We start from the raw sequence: 21,294 nt of genomic DNA, 5'->3' as shown, positions 1-21,294 counted from the left end.
ATCTTGTTGGTATATCATCAATGTAATCAATTTGATCATTTGACTATTTAGATTCAAAAAGGAAGGTTTTAATTAAAGCAATTTCATAAATTAATACCAAGTATGCAACATATTTTGATTAATGAAAAAAAATCTGGATTTGATTTCTCTTTAAAAAAATGTGAGAATTGAAATCTATAAAAAAAAAAAAAATCAAAGATTTGATTTGAAATTTTAATTCATTTTCTATTACTTCAAACGTGTTTTTTTTAATTAATTAAAATCCATTTTAATTTTTTTTTCTATTTAGAATTTGATTTTTTACATTTTAAATTTATTTGATGAGCTGTGTTTTTTTTTTTTTGGTGTGAGATTTTATGAGCTGAATGAACATAGCGTGCCAGAAGCACATGGTTTTTAATTGAAAAAGACTGGGAAGTAGGAACTACGAATTTGAAAATTTTAGTGAAATCAGGGTAATTTTTATAATTGTTTTTATACACATATGAAAAATATAAGGAAAACTCCTAAAATAATAATTAACTAAACAAAACTATAAACAAATTTCCCATGTAAAAAATCATGAAATTGTGAAAATCTTATGCACAAGAAAAATGTACAGCTAATAAAGTCACTTAGATACAAAACTATACACCCAACACGAATAACACAACGCCATATATAAAAAATACATCTCTATTGTTTAAGAAAAAAAATAAACAAAAAATATCCCCCCAAAAAAATACTCAAAAAATTTTTAATTACAGAATTTTAAACTCCGATTCATTTTCTGATCAAAATTACATAATTTAATAATTAAATTTAGGTTCAACTTGCATAAATTCTCTTTAACTTCTTGAATGGTGATTTGCTACTAGTTAATTATGGAATTTTTGTATAATAATACTAAAAAATTCTAAGCTTCCTATATACAATTTTAGAAAAAAAAAAGTAAAGAAAGTACAAGATTTATACAAGCCCAGTGCCATTAAAAATAAATGTTAGATTTTACATTCCTATTACCATATTACCATAAGTATAAACACCCCCTGATGCATAGTTTATTTTTGGGCTGTATCTTTTGTTGATCTCATAACTTTGAAGCCATAAAATCTCCCACTCTGTTCGATTTGTAATAAGACACTTGTCATTTTCATCTTAAAATTTGAGAAAGAGAAACGTGGTTGTATCTTGTACCTTTGTTTCCGGATTAATTTCAGAACAAAGCGTGCATGTTTTAATAATATATAGAATTGAATCCAGTTTGAGCTTTCTCTGTAAAGTGATTCCTTTATCACAATTTGCTCTTTTGCAAGTCATTTGGAAGGTTTGGTATCAGTACTCTAGCAAGGAATATTACAAACATAAACGCTTCAGTCCAAAGAAAGACATCAAATTTCTCCTTCCTTTACAAACAAGGATTATTTAATTATCTCAATCAATCGCTTTACTGTAATGCTGATCATACTCAAAAATGATCATCTCTACTCATGGATGTTCAATCAGAAAAACCGAATTATTTCTGTTATGGAAAATTCTGTCACGAACATTCTTTCAAGAGATCCTGTCTTTTTCTTTTCCTTTTCATTTTCTTTATACTTGTACTTGTAGGAATAGCTACATTGATCATTGTCTTTGTCATAAAGCCTAAAAGCCCGGTTTTTAGCCTCCAATCAGTGAGGCTTGATTTATATGAGCTCAATCCTTATTTGGGCTCAACTCTTTTCATTTCATCTGTCATTACTTTGACTCTGAATGCTCAAAATCCTAACAAAGTTGGGATTAGATATAGCCCTTCTCAGCTTCATGTCTATCACGAAGGACTGCCTATTGGATCAATTCGAGTTCCGGGGTTTCTACAACCTGCTTGCAGCTATAACATGACTGTGCCAACGAGGGTTTTGTTTCAGTCTGTGAACGTCAGCCATATCCTTGCTGTGGCCTCAATGCAAGAGAATTCTAAGAAAAACATGATTCAGATGAAAATAATGGGTGATGTTAAGACTCACTTGTTGGCATTTCATATAACCCTGTTAAAGATTAAGGTTTGTTGTGACCTGATATGTTATTGAGTCAAATTAGCCTTACCCTTGAGAGTCATGCATGCGTTTTCAACATTAAGAACCAAATTTATTACTGTGGAAGTGTCATGGACTATAGTTTGATAGAATCTGTTTTCAAGCAAAAATGACTCTTTACGCGTTCAAGATGAGAAAGTAGTCGGTAAACTTAGAATGTTGAACATCCTTGTATAATCAACCCTCTCACAAGTTTTCTCCTAATGATATTTCCCTTTGGAACTCGTTTTTGCAGGTTGCCTTGGAATGTGACATAGACGTTGATGTTAAACAGCTTTCGATCCAAACTGAAGTTTCAAGAATAAAAAGAGTGAATGATCACATGGTAGGTTTTCTCTTCGAGCATGCTTAATTGGCTTTTGGTACCTAATATCTCTTGTTTTTGTAGCAGTTTTGTACCATTCAAACATGTTATTATGTTACTTATTTAACAAGAAACTTTTCAGGCATCCTTATTTCCTACCAGTGCTCAGACCATCTTCAGAAAGTGCGCATTAGCTTTTTACATCTAAGGTGGCCATTTCACGTCAACTGAACTGTATCGTTACATTCACAAACGTTTAGTGCTTGTCACAATCAATCATTTAATTTATGCATATCGGCTACATATAAAAAAGTATGGTTTAAATGATTATTAGGAGTTTATAAAGTAGGTCATTTTTCTGTTTCTAAGTGGAGAACGTTCATGCATTTGATTCATCTATGTTTCACATACAGATTTATATACGCTCTTCATTTTTGACTTTTTATGTAATGGTAAGTGCCTCCGCCATTCATGGCCTGTTGTATATTTTCATTACCTGTATTCATTTCACAACATAACATACCACAATCAACAGAGGAATCAATCTATTGCATGAAACAACACGAAAATAGATGAAGAGAACATCAATGACAACTGCAATATATAATTGGTGGCAGATTGGTTTTAATGAATTCTATGATCTTTACATGCTTTGGAGTAGCTTAAGAGACTCTTGTACAAGTCTCGGGTTGTGGTGACAGAATTGGAATTTATGTAATAAGAATATTTATAAGTAGGAACATAATATTATTGGTACAAAATTCAAAAACTTGCTTCCTAAAATGCGATCCAAGTAACCATATGTCTCAAATGTTGGCAATGGTATTGGGAATTTCCAATTAGTGGAAAAGTAGAGGCAACAACAAGTGCTTAGCTTTTTAGGTAGGTGTCTAGTCTCCAGGCTATGTTTGATTTGTATTGCTACAGTTTTGATCAACATTTTCTCGAGGGCACTAAATAAAATACCAAGCTTGATGTCGTTTGACACAAACTTTGGCGAATTAGGTTTGACATATGTGCTTGTCCTCTGAGAATGTCAGTGTCTACAGAACAAACAGCATCAACAAATACATGAAGTAATGAGCACAGATTGACCTTAGTAGCTCTGTTGTCTGGGGAGATTAAACATTTTCATCTTGGTGAAAATGAAAATTATACAACTATTTTCCAGTCCTTAAGATCTATGAATTTATGTTTGACCAACTTTTAGTTACCAAAACTTTATTGAACTTGAGCCATGAAATAGTTCAACTTGTTAATCATGCAATTTTCCACATCAGATGTCCTAATGAAGATCGAAGTAGGAAACGACTACATACATATTTTGTTTTTTAATTCAACACGCAAAGACATAGCTAGGAAAGGTCTTCAACATCTTATTGTACTCCTATCAACAGTAATGGACAGATGAGATTAGTAAAGGGAAATTTTACACTGCCAACATAACTTACTCTCCCAAATATATAACATTTCTATTTTTTTTTGGACAAAAATACCTTTGACATTAAACACTCCCATCCGAGCCGAACTCTCTCATTTCTCTCTCAGTGAAATTTTCTCTCAACCTCTTAGACCCCTCACATTCTCACTATCTCTCTCAGGCGAAGCTCTCTCTCTCTCCTCGTCATAGCCGCCGTTGCTACCTTCTTCTCCATCGTCGGTAACGGTAAGTCGTTTTTTATGGTTTTTTAAAAAAAAAAAATTGAATCGTAATATATAAAATCGATGAAATGAGTTTGATTTTAATCTTTATTTTGCAAAAATGTAGCTTTAAATGGATTTGATTCTATGTGCATCATTTTGGAAGATTGTGTTTAAGTTTTGCAAAAATTTTGTGGGTCGATGTTCATTCGATCCCACATCGATGCCATTTCGATGCTTAATCGATGGTAATTCGATGACATTCAGTGTATGTATATATTTTTAAATAATTGAAATGTTGGTCATCGATGTGCAATCGATGCTCCATCGATAGTATTTCGATGGACCATTAAATGAAAGCGATAGTCAATCAATGCGCAATCGAAGATATATCGATGCCATTTCAATGCTTGCATGGTTTTCAGTTTTTTGTATAAATCGATGATATGTTGATGCTGACTTCGATGCAATTTCGATTCTAGTTGCTTTCTTGGTTTTAGTTATATTTTGATAAATCTATTAATTTCGATGCTATGTCGATGCTATTTCGATGGTTGTTCGAGCACATTAATTTGATGGTGATGCATCGATGTTAATTCGATGCTATGTCGATGGCTTTTATATGTTATCTACTTGAAAGATATTCGATGCATAATCGATGCTATTTCGATGACATATTGATACATTGTTTGTTAATTTTATTTTGTATATAATCGATGCAATTTCGATGTTGATTCGAGGGTGGCTTAGTCAGTTGTTATTTGTTAAATGTATTTTGATGCCATTTTGATGGCACATCGATAGTTTGTTTGTTTATTTGTAAAATCAGTTTCGATGGTATATCGATAGTATTTCGATGCTGATTCAAAGGTGGCTTAGGTAGTTGTTATTTGTTAAATGTATTTCGATGCCATTTCGATAGTTTATTTGTTTATTTGTAAAATCAGTTTCAATGTGTTGACGCGGTTCTTCGGCAACAGCTAATTATATGAATAAAGGAGAGGGATTAGTGCTAAATAATGAACCGCTATAGATGAATGATCTCAAAGGAAAATTATAACTCGAATATCTTCTGTTGACTGCCGGTGACGCAGGAGCTACTCGAATATTTTTCTCTCCATGATCATGGGTGGATTTTTGCAGTGATCGTGGGTCTGCTGCATGAAGATGAGCAGTTATTATTTTTTATAATGACGTCAGCTGGAGAAAAAATTTATTATGTGAATGAATCATATAATAAACTTGGGGGCAAATGTTATCCCAAAAATTTGAAAAGAATGACGTGGCAGTAAAATTGGCACATGGCATGAGTTAGTGGGGTGATCTGGCTTAGCAATGGCCCAATACATCAGTTAAGAAATTGGACAGATAGTCAAGCCAAATACACTCGACCGAAGAGAATATTTGGTCTAAGGGTTGCTTGGCTCAGACCCCAGTTTGAGGACCCTAATAATTGATTTAAAGCCTAAGTCCAAGAAGATTGAAGGAGAGATTTGGATTTTGGTTCAAGGAATAAAAGCAATAGGTTCGATCGGACCTAAGCTTAGGGGACCTCTTGATAGTTTGGCTCGAACATGTCCAAAGAGAATGACTAAGGCTTAAGTTTTAGTCAAGGGGAAAGCCACATAATGGCCGATTGGGTATGCCATGAAAGAGTTAGGATTGGGCTATTTTGGTCGAGGTGAGAAGGAGGAAAGTAGGCTCGGACCACCTTGGTCCGAGGAGAAGGGTCCAAGGTCCGATCGGACCTTGGTTGAACAAAGAAGGCTCGGACCATTTTGGTCCGAGGAGAAGAGCATTGTGTCCGATCGGACATGATGCCTATGGGGGGTGCCTTGGACCATTTTGGTCCGAGGAGATGGCATGAAGAGATGGCTCGGACCACCTTGGTCCGAGGAGGAGAGTACAAGGTCTGATCGGACCTTGACTGAAGGAGCCAAAGAGGGTGGTTTGAACCACCTTAACCCAAAGACGAAAATTATTGTGTCCGATCGGACACAATGAAAGGGTATACCTCGAATTTGCCCGAAGTAAGAAGCAAAGTAAGTATCCTCGGACCACCTTGGTCCGAGGAGAGCCAAATGTACATGACCTTTGGTCCGAGGAGAGCCATGCACATACCACCTTTGACCCACGAAAAGCTTGAAGAGTAATCAACATGCATGAGAGACTACGTCAAACTTCCCGAAACGACTTCAATGAGAATTGGTCTAAGCATCCGGGAATCTCTCACTCCTCACTCGAATTTAGGGATCAGTTGTATTTTAAACATTTATTTTGTAATATAAATATAAGGTGAATAATGAAATATCCCTATCTAAAGGGGATATCAGTTGAGAATCCCAGGTCTATAAATAGAGAGTTGGGAGGATCAGAAAAGGACTTTTGGCAAAATTAAGAGTTAACCTGTGTTCTAGAGAGAGAAAGTGTTTTTCCCTGAGAGAACCCCTTTTTGTATTCTGGAATATTTTGCACTGAAGAAACTTAGTTGACACTGTTCATCTGATCTTGAGTGTGAATACAGTAATAAAATCTCTAAGTGGATTAGGCTATTACCGATTATCGGGGCTGAACCAGTATAAAATCTTCTGTTGACTGCCGGTGACGCAGGTCTCCGCCAGAAAGGTCGCGGTCCAGTAGCTCCTGCTAGAGAGGCTCGGAGCTCGCCTTTGGTGGTGAGGATCCGGGCTTTCCCTTGGCGCCCTGCTACGTCAGAAAGGTCCGGCTGATGGCGGGTTCCTCCTGCTACTTCCATAGGCTGGAATATCTCGGACGGGCCGAGGAGGAGATAGATATCTGATCGAAGATGGAGGATGCCTGACCGGAGAGGCGATCCTGGTTCCGTCAGGACGGATGAGGTTAGGTGGGGGCCTCTCGGCCCTGCCAACCTGCGGGTCCCGTGCCTGGCGATCTAGACGAGGCGCAGGACGGCTATTGGGGACGGGCTGATGCTGCGAGCCCTCCCCGGACCTCCTTCTGGAATTCCCTGGAGCTCTCCTGGGCGCGCTCGAGGCTGGTTGGGAGCTGGAAGTCGATGTTCTGACCGAACGGCTGTACTGCTGTTGTTCGACCCTAGGCATTCCTTCGAAGTTTGCCTCTCGACGGTGCGACGAGGGAGTGGAGTTGGCTGTCGGAAGCCTGTCCGAGCGGCTATGCCTGGACCGATTACCCCGGAAAGACTTAGGAGCCTCGCCTTGCCTCTCTTCGACGTTAGCGTCGGTTGTGAGAGGGGGTAGTTGGGCCAGCACATCCTTGATCTGCTGGTTAGCTATTGCTAGCTGGCTCCTCAGCTGAGCATTCTCCATCTCCACCACAGTGTAATAACATGGGTTCGAATTAGGTGGCCGGGGCGCCGAACTTCCAGTGTCATCTTGGTCCGCTGGCTGCTTGTCGGGCCGCTGTTGGACTTCAGGAATTTGTTCACCAGGGATGGCAGTATGATGAGCCTCCTGCCCATCATGCTGTTCCGTCTCATTACTGTGTCTGGATCGGGTAGTCACCATAGTTGGATCGCGACAGCACTAATCGAACTTGCTCTCAATGAAAGCACCAAACTGTTGACGCGGTTCTTCGCCAACAGGTAATTAAGAAAAGAAGAGAAAATGATTAGTGCTTAGGTTGAACCGAAATAGATAAATGATCTTAGAAATGAAATGGTGACTCAAAATACATTTTTTAAGTGGTTCAAAGGTTAAAATCCTTCTACTCCACTAGTCAGTGTTATTGCTATATTCTGGGTATTTGATTACAGGGTCTTTCTTACAATATATCATCCAACACTTATTAACTCTCAAGGTCTCCATATTTATAGGAGATGGCACTTGGGAGTTGGTAAGAAGGTCATCCCGTGACCTTCTTACCTATCATATCAACTCTGTGACATTCATGATTAATTCCTAAACCTGACACATAAGTGTGGTCAAATCAATAGGTAAGGGGATAATGGGCCGCACGGCCCAAACTAGTTGTGGATGTCTGAATACGCACGTTCCTGCTGCGTGTCCGAGAATTCAGGGGTATATCAGACACGTGATGTCTGATATATGCACGTTTACCTTGCGTGGTTGACTTTATAAAAGGTCACAGCCTCCAACTCCAGCTCGCACCACGAGCTGGATGCTTCCCTCGACCTGCGGCCTTCAGAGTCCAGACTCAGTCCTTAAGCAATCTTGGCGAACCCTTAGGTTACCTCGAGCTAAGGAGGTAGGACCTTACGATGGCAGCTCCGGTCTTGGGGATGTCCACGTGGTAGTCATGATTAGGCCGTATCTCAGCTCGCTAATCAGCCCGTGGGAAAATCAGGGTGTACAACTTTTATATGTTATCTACTTGAAATATATTCGATGCATAATCGATGCTATTTCGATGACATATCGATACATTGTTTGTTAATTTTATTTTGTATATAATCGATGAAATTTCGATGTTGATTCGAGGGTGGCTTAGTCAGTTGTTATTTGATAAATGTATTTTGATGCCATTTCGATGGTACATCGATAGTTTGTTTGTTTATTTGTAAAATCAGTTTCGATGGTATATCGATAGTATTTCGATGCTGATTCAAAGGTGACTTAGGTAGTTGTTATTTGTTAAATGTATTTCGATGCCATTACGATAGTTTATTTGTTTATTTGTAAAATCAGTTTCAATGTGTTGACGCGGTTCTTCGACAACAGATAATTATATGAATAAAGGAGAGGGATTAGTGCTAAATAATGAACCGCAATAGATGAATGATCTCAAAGGAAAATTATAACTCGAATAGTTTTTTTAGGTGGTTCAAAGGTTAAAATCCTTCTACTCCACCAGCCAATATTATTGATATATCTCCGATATTCCTTACAGGGTATTTCTTTACAAATAAGAAGCCAACCCTTTGCAACTCCCAAGGTCTCCATATTTATAGGGAGAGGGCACCTGGGTGTTGGCAAAGGAGGTCATCCCGTGACCTTCTTACCCATCATGTCACTTCTGTGACATTCATGATTAATTCCTAAAACCTGACAATGAAGTGTGGTCTAATCAATAGGTAAGGGGGATAATGGGCTGCATGACCCAACCCAGTCGTGGGTGCCTGAACACGCACGTTTATGCTGCGTGTCCGAGAATTCAGGAATGAAGTAGACACATGATGTCTGATATATGCACGTTTACATTGCGTGGTTGAATTTATAAGAGGTTAGAGGTGTCAGCTCAAGCTCATACCCCGAGCTTGATGTAGCCTCAGCTCGTGGTGTCCACACTGCTGACCCGATGCCTTAGTAATTGCACTAAACCTTTGGTTATCTCGAACTAAAGAGGTGGGGCCTTGTAATAGCAGCTCCGGGTAGGTGGCTTCCACGTGGCTGATATAATTATGCCCTTTTCCAGCTCGCTAATAACCCGTGGATATTTAGGGCGTACACAATGGTATATCGATAGTATTTTGATGCTGGTTCAAGGGTGGCTTAGTCAGATGTATTTTGATGGCTTATCGATAGTTTTTTTTTGTTTATTTGTAAAATCAGTTCGATGGTATATCGATAGTTGTTTAACGCCCAAAATGTGACAACCACTAAGCGGTGGTTGTAGTATAATCGGGCGGTCGATCCACAAGGAGGTAACCTAAAATCAAAAGATTAGTAGAAAATAACATAAAAAGTTAGTAACAATAAATAAATAAAATTGTAAATGGAAAGAGGTTTGAGATTTTGGTATTGTATTTTTTTTGATGAAATGATAAAGTGAGATAGGTAAGATAAATGTAAGATGTAATCAAGAGTTTGAGAAATGGAAAGGTTTCAAGAATCATCCATATGCTTGCTTAGTTATTAGTTACTTGATTTACAAAAATACACAAGTAAATAGTTCACATCCCAACATTTACTTGGAAAATCTAACATTAAAGTCCATAGTTTTTTTTTCTAACAAAAGTTCATTTGAGTTATAAAGTTCTTTACTTTAAAAGCACAAAGTTAATCTTATGAAACATCTAAAAATGACAAAATACCCAAGGGCAATAATGCAATAAAAGATTAGACATAAAATTATGTATCAATATTACTTTTACTAATTAGAAGCACATAGAAAGAGCATGACTAATCCTATATACTATTAGCATAAGTAAATAAAGATAACAAAATAAAGATAGAGATGAAAGAACATAAATAACTCAAATATATTACATTAAGAACATAGTAAATCAAAGTAGCAAAATAACATCACTTGCATATGGAATCATCCCTAACCTTCCTAGGAAGATTAGGCCATTATGCTCATGATTCTCACAAAATTCTAAGAAGAAAATATGAGAAGAAAGTGAGTGGAAATTTTGCTATAGTTTCTCTACTCTCAAAATTACATTCCAAATGTGAAGAAAGTGTCCCTATTTATAGATGGGGAAAATGACTAAAAAGAAATTAAACAACAAAATGGGGTTTACAAAATAAATCTGAAATATTAATAATAAAATATGATTTTGAAAAATCAAATCTTATTATTAATATCACCCTAGCTATTTTTGTGTATAGTCAAAATGCTCTTTTTCTAAAAAACCACAAAAACATAATCTATAAAGCTCAAAATAGCAATTTACAAAGCCCAATACCCACAAAACATGGCTGGTGACACAAGGGGGTTTTGACCCATTTTCAACCAATGAGAGAGTGCCACGTAGGCAGCCTTGGCTGAAGAAAATGCCTTGGGCCTTGACTGGGTCGTTGGGTGCCTTGGGTGCATGGAGTGTTGGGCTTTCATATGCATTTGAGCCTTTGTGGAATGGTCACGTTGAAATGCTGAAGAAAATATGCATATATGCATATATGTGGGTCAATGCTGATGGTCACGTTGAAATGAAGCAAAGGGCTAACATGGGTCAGTCAAAGGTGGGTCAAAGATGGCTGTTGGGACGCGTGGTGGGCTGTGGTGATGACACGTGGTAGCTGGGCAAAGAGAAGAGAGAGCTTGTTGCTGGGCTTGGGCCGAAAAATTGGGCTCCTTCACTTCAAAAATGCCACATTCCCTTTTATTTTTCAGATTTAACTCTTTCTTTATTCTTTTCTTTTTCTTTATGCCAAAATACCAATTAATTCCTACAAAATAACAATAAATTAAATCATAATCAAATATTTTCATTCATAAAATAAATCATATTGATTCCATGAAAATATTAATTAAAACTTAATTTATTTTGACTATTAAAATCAATAAATGTGTATTTTTTTCACCACTAATCAATAGTATTTCGATGTTGTTTCGATGCATGCTTGTATATGTTTAGTTTTATTTTTGCTTCGATGCCAAATCGATGGTAATTCGATGGCATTTCGACGACAACAGCAGACTGAGTATTTTTTGTGTAAATTCAACTAATTCTCTCTTGTTTTTTTAGGTATTTTACAGATGCACCCAAACATATCCCACTGCTTGAGATCCCCATAGAGGATCATTATGTCGTTCGTATGACCTATAGGGGTTCTGGGAGGTTAACAAAATTGAAGAAAAGGTTTGAGGAGCATGGATTGTTGGGGAGGGTGAATGAGTCTATTTTATGACCATTCTTCACAGCCCTTGCCTTTTTGTTCTCTGGGGCATTGGTGCACACACTGATTTTGCGGAAGGTGAAGTCTCCGCGTGGCGATGATGTGCACTTCTTGATGGGCCCAAACTTATGTAAGTTTAGAGTGACGAGTTTACCATTATGACTGGCCTGAGTGGCATGAGCTGCTCATGTCCACCACTTTCCGCTGACATTCAACCTCACCTTACGTTCTCCCGCCTACTTGATACATATTTCAATGTGGAACCCAAGAAAGACATTAGGTTCAATATGTTGGAACGAGCTTTTAGTATGTGCGATGTACCTGATGATTTGTACAAGCTCGTTTTGGTTTACTTTGTGGAAGGGATACTATTGGCTGCTGAGAACGACAATGCTATTTGGCGAGATTCATTGTCGATGGTTGAGGATTTAGATTATTTTGAGAAGTATCCATGGGGATCCCTTTCATTCGATACAAATGTGAAACAATTCAGTAGAGATATGGAAGCAATTGGTGCTACAATACCTGGTAAGAAGGCGAAGAAGACCACTGAGGTGGAGTCTTCTAAGGGTGTTTAGGTGGAGGCAAAGTACACTTGTAAGGGGTATCCACCAGCCTTGCAATGTTGGGCATTCGAAATGATTCTTGATTTGCAGAAGGAATATGCCAAGCCCTGTGGATTCAAATTTCCTAGGATGCTACAGTGGGAGAGCACAGGCCAGCTGAAGCATTTGCATGTGAAGGATGCTCCTGGGGCTTATAGGTTGTGTTGGGTGAGATGGCCAGACTATTAGGTGCAGTGGACTAGGTTAAGGCCTCTTTAGATATCATCCTTAAGAATCAAGAAGTCTTATTGGAGAAGCTGGCAACACTTGGTGGTATACCTACTCTTACACCTACTCCAACAGAGGATGTAGAGTACGCCATTCTCCCCACATGTTACGAGCCTCCTGTTGGAGAGGCCACATGTAACGCCCTAAACTCCAGAGACTGTTACGGTGCGCATTTTAAACAGTGCTAAACTCGCTAAATGAGTCATTTGGCCATAATCGTGTAACTAAGTATGATTAGCGATCTAGGATTAAATTTTTTGGCTAAGATATAATGTTTCACTAGAACGTTTACTATATACATTGGGATCCCAAAAAATATAATTTAAAGGTTCATTGCAAGAAAATATTTACAACCAGCCAATCTAAGCGGCAAAATAAGGCATATCCTTAGTTCCTCTTTCAACCCTCGGCCGTGGCGGTCGAGCAGCCGCATATGTACACATCGTCACCTAAGCTCTCCAACTCAAGGATGGTCCAGCTTTCTTTTGCCTTTACCTGCACCACATAGCACCCGTGAGCCGAAGCCCAGAAAGAAAAATTAATATGCTCATGATCAATAATATCTTGTCATCAAATCATAAAGTGCATGCCTAGCAATAATAGCCTTAATCATGCATGCAAATAAGTTCAGAAAATGAACGAGTGATTGATCAACAAGTCACTAACACGGGGTCTGCACCTTTAAACGAGTGACTGATCAACAAGTCACTAATAGGGGGTCTGTACCTATAAACGAGTGACTAATTAACAAGTCATTAACAGGGGGTCTGCACCTTTAAACGAGTGGCTCATCAACAAGTCACTAATAGGGGGTCTGTACCTTTAAACGAATGACTAATTAACAAGTCACTAACAGGGGGTCTGTACCTTTAAACAAGTGACTAATTAACAAGTCACTAACAGGGGGTCTGTACCTTTAGCCATGTGACGAAGCAATCACTTGAACCTTTTGGCGTTGGCTCTAAGTAACTAGTCATAGACTAGACAAGCGCTTATAATTTTCATCGAACTTAGGGTCGGTCCAGCATTAATACTCCATATGAGTCATTCAATGCTGATGTCGATTAGATCTAATCTTTTATCGGCTCTGCGTTCATGACGCTTATGCCGTTTCTGACTCTTAGGTCAGTAACACGCGACCAGTGCCGATTCTGACTAGTAAGTCAGTGCCAATGTAATGCCCCGAATTCTCCGATGAGGTTTAATGGCGGGATTAGTAGGCCGGGAGGGCCATACTTGTTTAATTAAGCCATTAAATGATATTATGCACGTGTATGTGAATTATATTATAATATGATGTTAAATGCATGCATGTGGGTCCGCATTTTAATTATAGGGGTGTGATGATAATTTTGCCCGTTGAGGGTATAATTGTATATTTGTATGCATGTCGGTGATATATGTTGAGACCACATTATAATGTGGGTTTGTTCGAGCTTTTCGGCATGAGACGACCATGGTATGTTAATTAGCGGTCTGGTCATAACAAGTTTAAGTTCGAGGCTCGGGAGGAGTCTCGGGGTGATTATAATGATTAGAGCGTTACTGGAAATTAAAGGGTAACAGGATGTGAATTATTGGTGTTTGGGATTATTGAGAATAACGGGAATTGGAGAGCGTTAATTATGATTAACGAGATAGGTTGGAAATGACAGATATGCCCTTTGGAGCCTTTAAAAACCCTTAATTGACCTAGGGGTATAATGGTATTTTACCCCTAGGGTAGATATAAGCTGAGTTCAGCAGTAAAATTGGTGAGAAAAACAAAGCAAGTTTGGAGCTTACCCGTACCTTCCTTCCCCTTCATTTTCTTTGTGATTTTTGGTGATCTTGTTGAGGATTCAAGCTTGAGAAATAGACTTTGGGAGTTTGGGAGAGTGTTCCACCATTGAAGAGCATCACAACTTGAGTTTGAGGTAAGTTTCTAGCCATTAGTTTTCTGGCATACTTTGTTTTGGTGTTTAGTTTCAGCTCATGTTTTTGTGGTGGATTGTTGGAATTGATGGAAGTTTTGGTTGGGGTTTAACTTGGGTTTTGCTAAGGGAGTGATATAGATTAAGTTTAGGGGTTGTGTTGGGGGTTTGAGTGGTGTTTAAGCTTGGTTTGGAAGGTTGGTTCCAAAAGAAATCGCAAGGGAAGAAAAACAGGGATTTTGGCTGAACTGGAGGTTGGGCCGCGGCATGGCCAGGGAGGGCCGCGGCCCTTGAAGAGTGCTGAAGTTGGCCACCTCTGTTTGAGGGGCGAGCCATGGCATGGTCAAGGAGGGCCGCGGCCCTTAGTGGCTTTTTGGTCAGAAATGGATTTTTGGCTTAGGGATGTTAGTCTTAGGCCTCGGGGTCGATCCTACTACCCGGTTTAGTAGTACTCGATGTCTCGGAGGCTAGATTTGGGTTTGGGACCCCTTTATTATTCATTTTATTGATGGAATCTCATAATTGGTTATGACCAGGTAACCGCTAAAGGACCAAACGGTTGATCGTTCTCAAGGGTCGTTCTTATTATTAATTCTCGCTCGAACAGTAGGTAAGAAAATTGCACCCTGTGTATATGTGACATGCGAGTTTGCTATTGAGGCATGTTGATTGATAAATGTGGATATGGATTACATATTAAATGCTAGTATATGTTGATTACTTGTACATGTACTGACTAGTCAGGGACACTGACCTAAAGAGTCAGAAATGGCAGAGCGTCATGAACGCCGGGCCAAATGAAGATTAGATCTAATCGATATCAGTGTTGAATGGCTCTAAAGCATTAACACTGGACCGACCCTAAGGTCGATGAACTTATAAGAGTTTGGCTAGTCTGAGACTAGTTATTCAGAGCCAAGGCATATGGCCCCAGTGACTGTTTGTCACATGGCTAGGGAACGCTGTTCCAGGGTTATGACTCTAAGGTCATGAGGAAGGTTATGTTGGTGACTATTCACCATACACCTATCGTGTTCAAACTTATGAAAGGTTCACTTATCAGTTAAGCCCGAGTGACCCTATCGTCACATGGCTAGAGGGGGCCGTACCCACTTCTGTGACCTTTGCGACTGTCACCTATTTGTTTGGGCTGTTGGTCCTGAAAGATTATTACGATCATTGTTGATATTATATCATGTTTTATTATGCTTTTCTTGCTGGGCCTTGGCTGATGGGTACTATGTGGTGCAGGTAAAGGGAAAGAAAAGCTCACCCAGCCTTGAGTGGAGAGCTTAGGTGGTGATGTGTACATATGCGGCCGCTTGACCACCACGACCAAGGAGTTCTCAGAGGAACTAGGGGGTTTACCCTATTTTGCCGCTTAGGTCAGCGGGATTGTAATTTGAAACAGTAATGGCCATTTTGTACTGAGAATGATTTGTAAATGTTTTGATTAGCTCTGCAGAGCAGTTTGTAATGAAAAATATCCATTCCTTTTTATTAGTTTTCCACCTTAACCTGTTAATCATACTTAGAGCACATTTCTAACCAAAGGACTCGGGTAGCGGGTCAAATTTCTGGTTCACCGTAACTGTTCTGGGGTAACGAGGGCGTTACAGCCACGCACAAGTAAGCAATGCTACCAGGCATATATCATATGTCAAATATCCGAATACAGGGTGTTGAATCCCAAAAGAGGGTGTTTTAATAATTAAACTCGCAAGTGCACGAATCGTTTCGGAATATAATGTTCATGTAAGTACGAGGTCGAACCCATGAGAGTTGACTAACATCAAAAGAAACTATTTCAAACAAAGCAATAATATTCTAACCTAGTTCCAAATATTTGATGAGATTTTGTTTTAGAAAAATAAAAGACAAGTAATAAAAAGATTTAAGATTAAATACAAAGAAATGGTTTTCAAATGAAATATATAAAATAAGATTATTAAGATTTTAGAATCCACAAAATGCAAGTTCAATAGTATTTATAAGTATATTGATTCCTAAGTTTTGATATAGTTGAAATAAATCACACTATATATTTTTTTCAAAATATATTTTCTATTCAAGCACAAGTTACTCTTTCAAAAATGTAGGATTTTTCTTCACTTATATAAGATATAATTTCTAAGCATTAGTTGTGTTACAACCTAATGAAACTACAAAAAATCAAAGAGATTATGTTTCGGCAAAATATGATACTTATTCTCTAAGAATTAGATGTGAACAATTTAATGAAAAACATTTAATCAAAGAATATCATATTTTTGCATAATGAAGAACTAAGTGTAATATGCTTTAACACTCAATAATAGATGAAAAATGCATATCTTTGATAGAAAAATCCATAAACAATATTACACAAATGGGAAATCAACATACAATAAAAAATACTTTCTAGTTACATTTTGCTTCATCATCATCTTAATAACTTTTGAAAAAGATTAGAAGCTCATAACTAGATAAAAATTACAAAATAACATACTTGACATGCTCTTCAAAAGATGAAAATGGTAGAGAGAAACTAGTGAAAAGAAGAGAGAAAAATGTGTAGAAGATGTTGAAAAAAAGATGAAGAAGAAGAGCCCCCCAAATGGTCTTACAAGACTCTATTTATAGGCAAAATGTGGAGATTAAATTAATCAAATTAAAATAAATAAATTGATTAATTTAATTGTGTTGGGAAGTGGTAGGATAAATAGAGTAAGTGTAAGGGTATTGGAAAGATGAAATGTTTGGTTGGGTAAAAGGATTAGTGAAAAGCTAGGGTAAAAAAATAAATTAGGAATGTTTATTTAGGTAAGAAAAATAGGGAAAAGTGAATTGATATTTGAGTGAAAAATATTGGGAATGAAAATGTGATTTTTGGGTCTTTTTGGTGGTTGTTTGGTGCTTGGTCTAGGCTGGCCGAAATGGGCTTGGGCTGAATGCAATGGGGCCCGTGTGGCTGGAAATGGGCAGCTGGTCATAAGCAGGTGTTGGAGTTGCTTTGGAGGTTGAATTGGAGCTGGGCCAAACGTGAATTGGTGCTGGGAATTGCTGGGGAGTTGAAACGTTGACAGCTGGCGTTGGAAGCATATGCTGAAGCTGAAGCATAGGCGTTGGAAGAAAGTGGCATTTGACTTGGGGCTGAAGCTGGCGTTGGTGGCAAGAGCTGATTGATGAAGTAGTGGCAAGGACAGCTGGCGTGGAGAGGGAATGCTGAAGGCTGAGGAGGACAGCTTCGGATTGGGCCAGGCAGCAGGTGGGCCTTGCTTGGGCATGGAGAAATACCACTTTCCTTGCTTTCCCTTTACAGAAATGCCATTTTTTCACCATTCTACTTGCTTTTAAAGAGCAAATATCATACAAAAAATTTTCCCTATAAAACAAAAATAAATTAAATTAAAACTAAATATTTTCAATAATGAAATATACAACAAAAGTTCAATGAAAATATTAATTAAAATTTAATTTACTTAAACATTTAAGCTCAAAATTGCATCTTTTTACTCTTAACTTAACAATATTATTTTTAAATAATTAAACTATAAATTTTTTCAATAATATACTATAAAAACACACAAAAATATATAAAAATCAAAATTAACCTAATAAATTCAAAATCACTTAAAAACTTGATAAATCAATTAAAAACTCAAGGATTAAGCAACAGTTAGCACATAAAAAGTGGTAAATAACTCTATTTTATAGAGTTATCACAGGGCATTCAACATGCTTACTTAGCAATTGTTAGCATAATTAGGACCATGCACAAACACAGAGACTCAAACTCTGATCAATCTCACATTTAACATTCATGGCATGCCCTAACCACATGTTTCTCGTGCATCACAAATAAGCAAGATTTTCCAAGCATTTAATATGCAATCAATGTCCACATTTAGATACTCAACATGCCTCAATAATAACCACGTATGTCATATATATATGGTGCAGTTTTCTTACCTTTGGTCCAAGCACATGTTACCAATAAACGAGCCACAAGCACGATCTTGATTCCAAGCCCCTAGTGAAAACCTAGTCACAACCATAATATAAAACCTCATCAAAATGAGTAAATAAATACTTCTAAACCCAACCCAAGCCTCCAGGACGTCGAATCTCACTCAACTAGGTAGTAGGATCGATCTGAGGCCCTTAGAGTTAAGTTCTCATGACTAAAACACAATTCTGGAAACTTTTTCCCTTAAGTGTCGCAGCCCTCCATAAATCATGTCGCAACCCGCCCCCTGACAGAGCCCTCCTCCTTTTTCAGCAAGCTTGGGCCGCGGCCCAACCATGAACCAGCCTAAAAACTTCATTTTCTCCTTTTTAAAACCTTCCAAAAACCTATCCAAACGTCTCCAAACTCAAAAAATCAAAGTTCCCAAACTTCCCCATGATCTAAAACCAACAAAACCCAAGCCTCAATTCAACAAAAAACACATCAAAACACAAAATCCAATTCAAGCTTAAAAACTTTAAAAACTTAGAACTTAAAACTTGGATTACCTCCGCTTGAGTTGTTTCCCAACTAAATCCTCCAGCTAATAAGCTTCTAATCTTCCCTAGAATTGCTATGCCTTGATCCTCGCTTGAATCCGAGTCTTAGAACTCAAGTTTTCTTCGAAAATGCGATCAGGAGACGAAAATGGAACTTTGAAGGAGAGAGAGCGTTCTGAACGTTCTTTTTATTTCTTAACAGGTTACTTCAAGCTTAAGTAGCCTCAAACAAATCCTAATACTCGGGGTCTCAAAAGCGTCCCCGGGGGAAAAATAGTCAAAACCTCCAGAATTTCCCTCTGATCTTACTAACTCCCAATTGATCATCAAATACTTATTCCCATTACCCAATAACCCGGTAATGTGCTAAATACCCCTTGACTCACTCCGAGTTGAGAATAAATCCCATTGTGACTATTCCACTAGCTTACCTCCTAGGATCGTCTCGTGCGGAGTAACCCTAGCATAACCAAATAATAATAAAACACTATACACACATCACATATATGCCAAATGTGCCCGAAATGACCAAAATATGAAAATCACCCAATTAATCAGAAATGGGTTCACATGCATATTTAATACACATAAACATGCATATAATCATTTAATAACATAATAAATCAATTATGGCCCTCCTGCCCTCCTAATTAAGGTCCTAAACCTTATTAGGAAATTTGGGTCATTACACCACACCTCCTCAACCAATGCAAACAATCTTAGGTACTACTAATCCAAGAGATTTTACATGTTTTAAAGAGATTGGATACTAATTGCTCCTGTTATAGGTAAGCGCACTAGACAGAGACCATGTTTTAAAGAGATTTGATTAATTTGGTGATTTTCATATTTTGGCCATTTCGGGCATATTGACATATATGTGGCATGTGTGTGAGGTGCTTTATTATTATTTGGTTATGCTAGGGTTACTCAGCATGAGACGATCCTAGGAGATAAGCTAGTAGGAAAGTCACAACTGGATTTATACTTAACTCGGAGTGAGTTAAGGGGTATTTAACACATTACTGGGTTATTGGGTAATAAGAATAATTATTTGATGATAAATTGGGAGTTAGTAAGATCAAGGGAAATTCTGGAGGTTTTGACTATTTTCCCCCGGGGGATGTTTTCGGGACCGCGAGCATTATGATTTGTTTGAGGCTACTTAAGCTTGAAGTAACCTATTAAGAAATAAAAAGAACGTTCAGTAAGTTCTCTCTCCCTCAAAGTTCTATTTTCGTCTCCTGATCGCATTTTCGAAGGATACTTGAGTTCTAGGACTCGGATTCAAGCGAGGATCGAGGCATAGCGATTCTAGGGAAGATTAGAAGCTTATTAACCAGAGGATTTAGTTGGGAAACAACTCAATCAGAGGTAATTCAAGTTTTAAGTTCTAAGTTTTTAAAGTTTTTAAGCTTGAATTGGACGTTGTGTTTTGATGATTTTTTGATTGAATTGAAGCTTGGGTTTTGTTGGTTTTGGATCATGGGGATGTTTGGGAACTTTTATTTTTGAATTTGGAGATGTTTGGATAGGTTTTTGGAAGGTTGGGCTGCGACCCTGTTCTAGGGCGTCGCGGCCCAAGCTTGCTGAAGGAGGAGGCAGGCTCTGTTTGGGGGGCGGGCCGCAGCATGGTGTCTGGAGGGCTGCGACACTTAAGGGGAAAAATTGCCAGATTTGATTTTTATTCGTGGGAACTTAACTCTAAGGGCCTGTGATTGATCCTACTACTCAGTTGAGTGGGATTCGATATCCCGGAGGCTTGGGTTGGGTTTGGAAGTATTTATTTACTCATTTTGATGAGGTTTTATATTATGGTTGTGACTAGGTTTTCACTAGGGGCTTGGAATCAGGATCGTGCTTGTGGCTCGTTTATTGGTAACCTATGCTTGGACAAAAGGTAAGAAAACTGCACCCAGTATCTGATGCACGAGAAACATTTGGTTAGGGCAAGCCATGAATGTTGAATATGAGATTGATCAGAGCTTGAGTCTCTGTGTTTGTGCATGATCTTAATTATGCTAGCAATTGTTAAATAAACATGCTGAATGCCCTACTGTTAGGGTATCATTGCTTACTTGTGTGTGGCACTGACTTACTAGTCAGAATCGGCAATGGTGTCAGAACTGACTGTGAAGCTGTGACTTACTAGTCAAATTCAGCAGTGGTACTGAGCACTGGTCGTGTGTTATGGACCTAAGAGTCAGTAGCGGCATAAGCGTCTTGAACGCAGAGTCGATAAAAGATTAGATCTAATCGACATCTGCATTTAATGACTTATCATGAGCATTAATGCCAGACCGACCTCAAGTTCGATGAAAACTAAATGCGCTTGTCTAGCCTATGGCTAGTTACTCAGAGCCAGGGCCAGAAGGCCCAGGTGACTGTATCATCACATGACTGAGGGTACGGAACCCACACAAGTGACTCCTTAGCCACTCATCTAAGGGTGCAGATCCCATGTTAGTGACTTGCTTATTAGTCACTCATCTAAGGGTGCAGATCCCATGTTAGTGACTTGCTTATCAGTCACTCATC

The 21,294-nt window shown here is 38.3% G+C and overlaps 1 protein-coding gene across 1 annotated transcript; it reads left to right on the top strand.

Moving 5' to 3' along the window:
- Window positions 1–1,430: 1,430 nt before the first annotated feature.
- Window positions 1,431–3,354, top strand: LOC133794616 (NDR1/HIN1-like protein 10). The gene is made up of 3 exons (XM_062231943.1): window positions 1,431–2,024; window positions 2,293–2,382; window positions 2,504–3,354. Exons 1-3 carry the CDS (start codon window positions 1,470–1,472, stop codon window positions 2,567–2,569), a joined length of 711 nt encoding a protein of 236 aa, XP_062087927.1. The 5' UTR covers window positions 1,431–1,469; the 3' UTR covers window positions 2,570–3,354.
- Window positions 3,355–21,294: the final 17,940 nt, after the last annotated feature.

Source organism: Humulus lupulus, chromosome 8 (assembly GCF_963169125.1).
Source record: "Humulus lupulus chromosome 8, drHumLupu1.1, whole genome shotgun sequence".
NCBI lineage: Eukaryota > Viridiplantae > Streptophyta > Magnoliopsida > Rosales > Cannabaceae > Humulus > Humulus lupulus.
This window is presented reverse-complemented; position numbering and strand designations above follow the sequence as displayed.

Coding starts and splice junctions, on each gene's coding strand:
- LOC133794616 (XM_062231943.1), top strand. CDS start 1,470: ATGGATGTTCAATCAGAAAAACCGAATTATTTCTGTTATGGAAAATTC. Junction 2,025..2,292: donor TAACCCTGTTAAAGATTAAG/GTTTGTTGTGAC, acceptor TCGTTTTTGCAG/GTTGCCTTGGAATGTGACAT. Junction 2,383..2,503: donor AAAGAGTGAATGATCACATG/GTAGGTTTTCTC, acceptor GAAACTTTTCAG/GCATCCTTATTTCCTACCAG.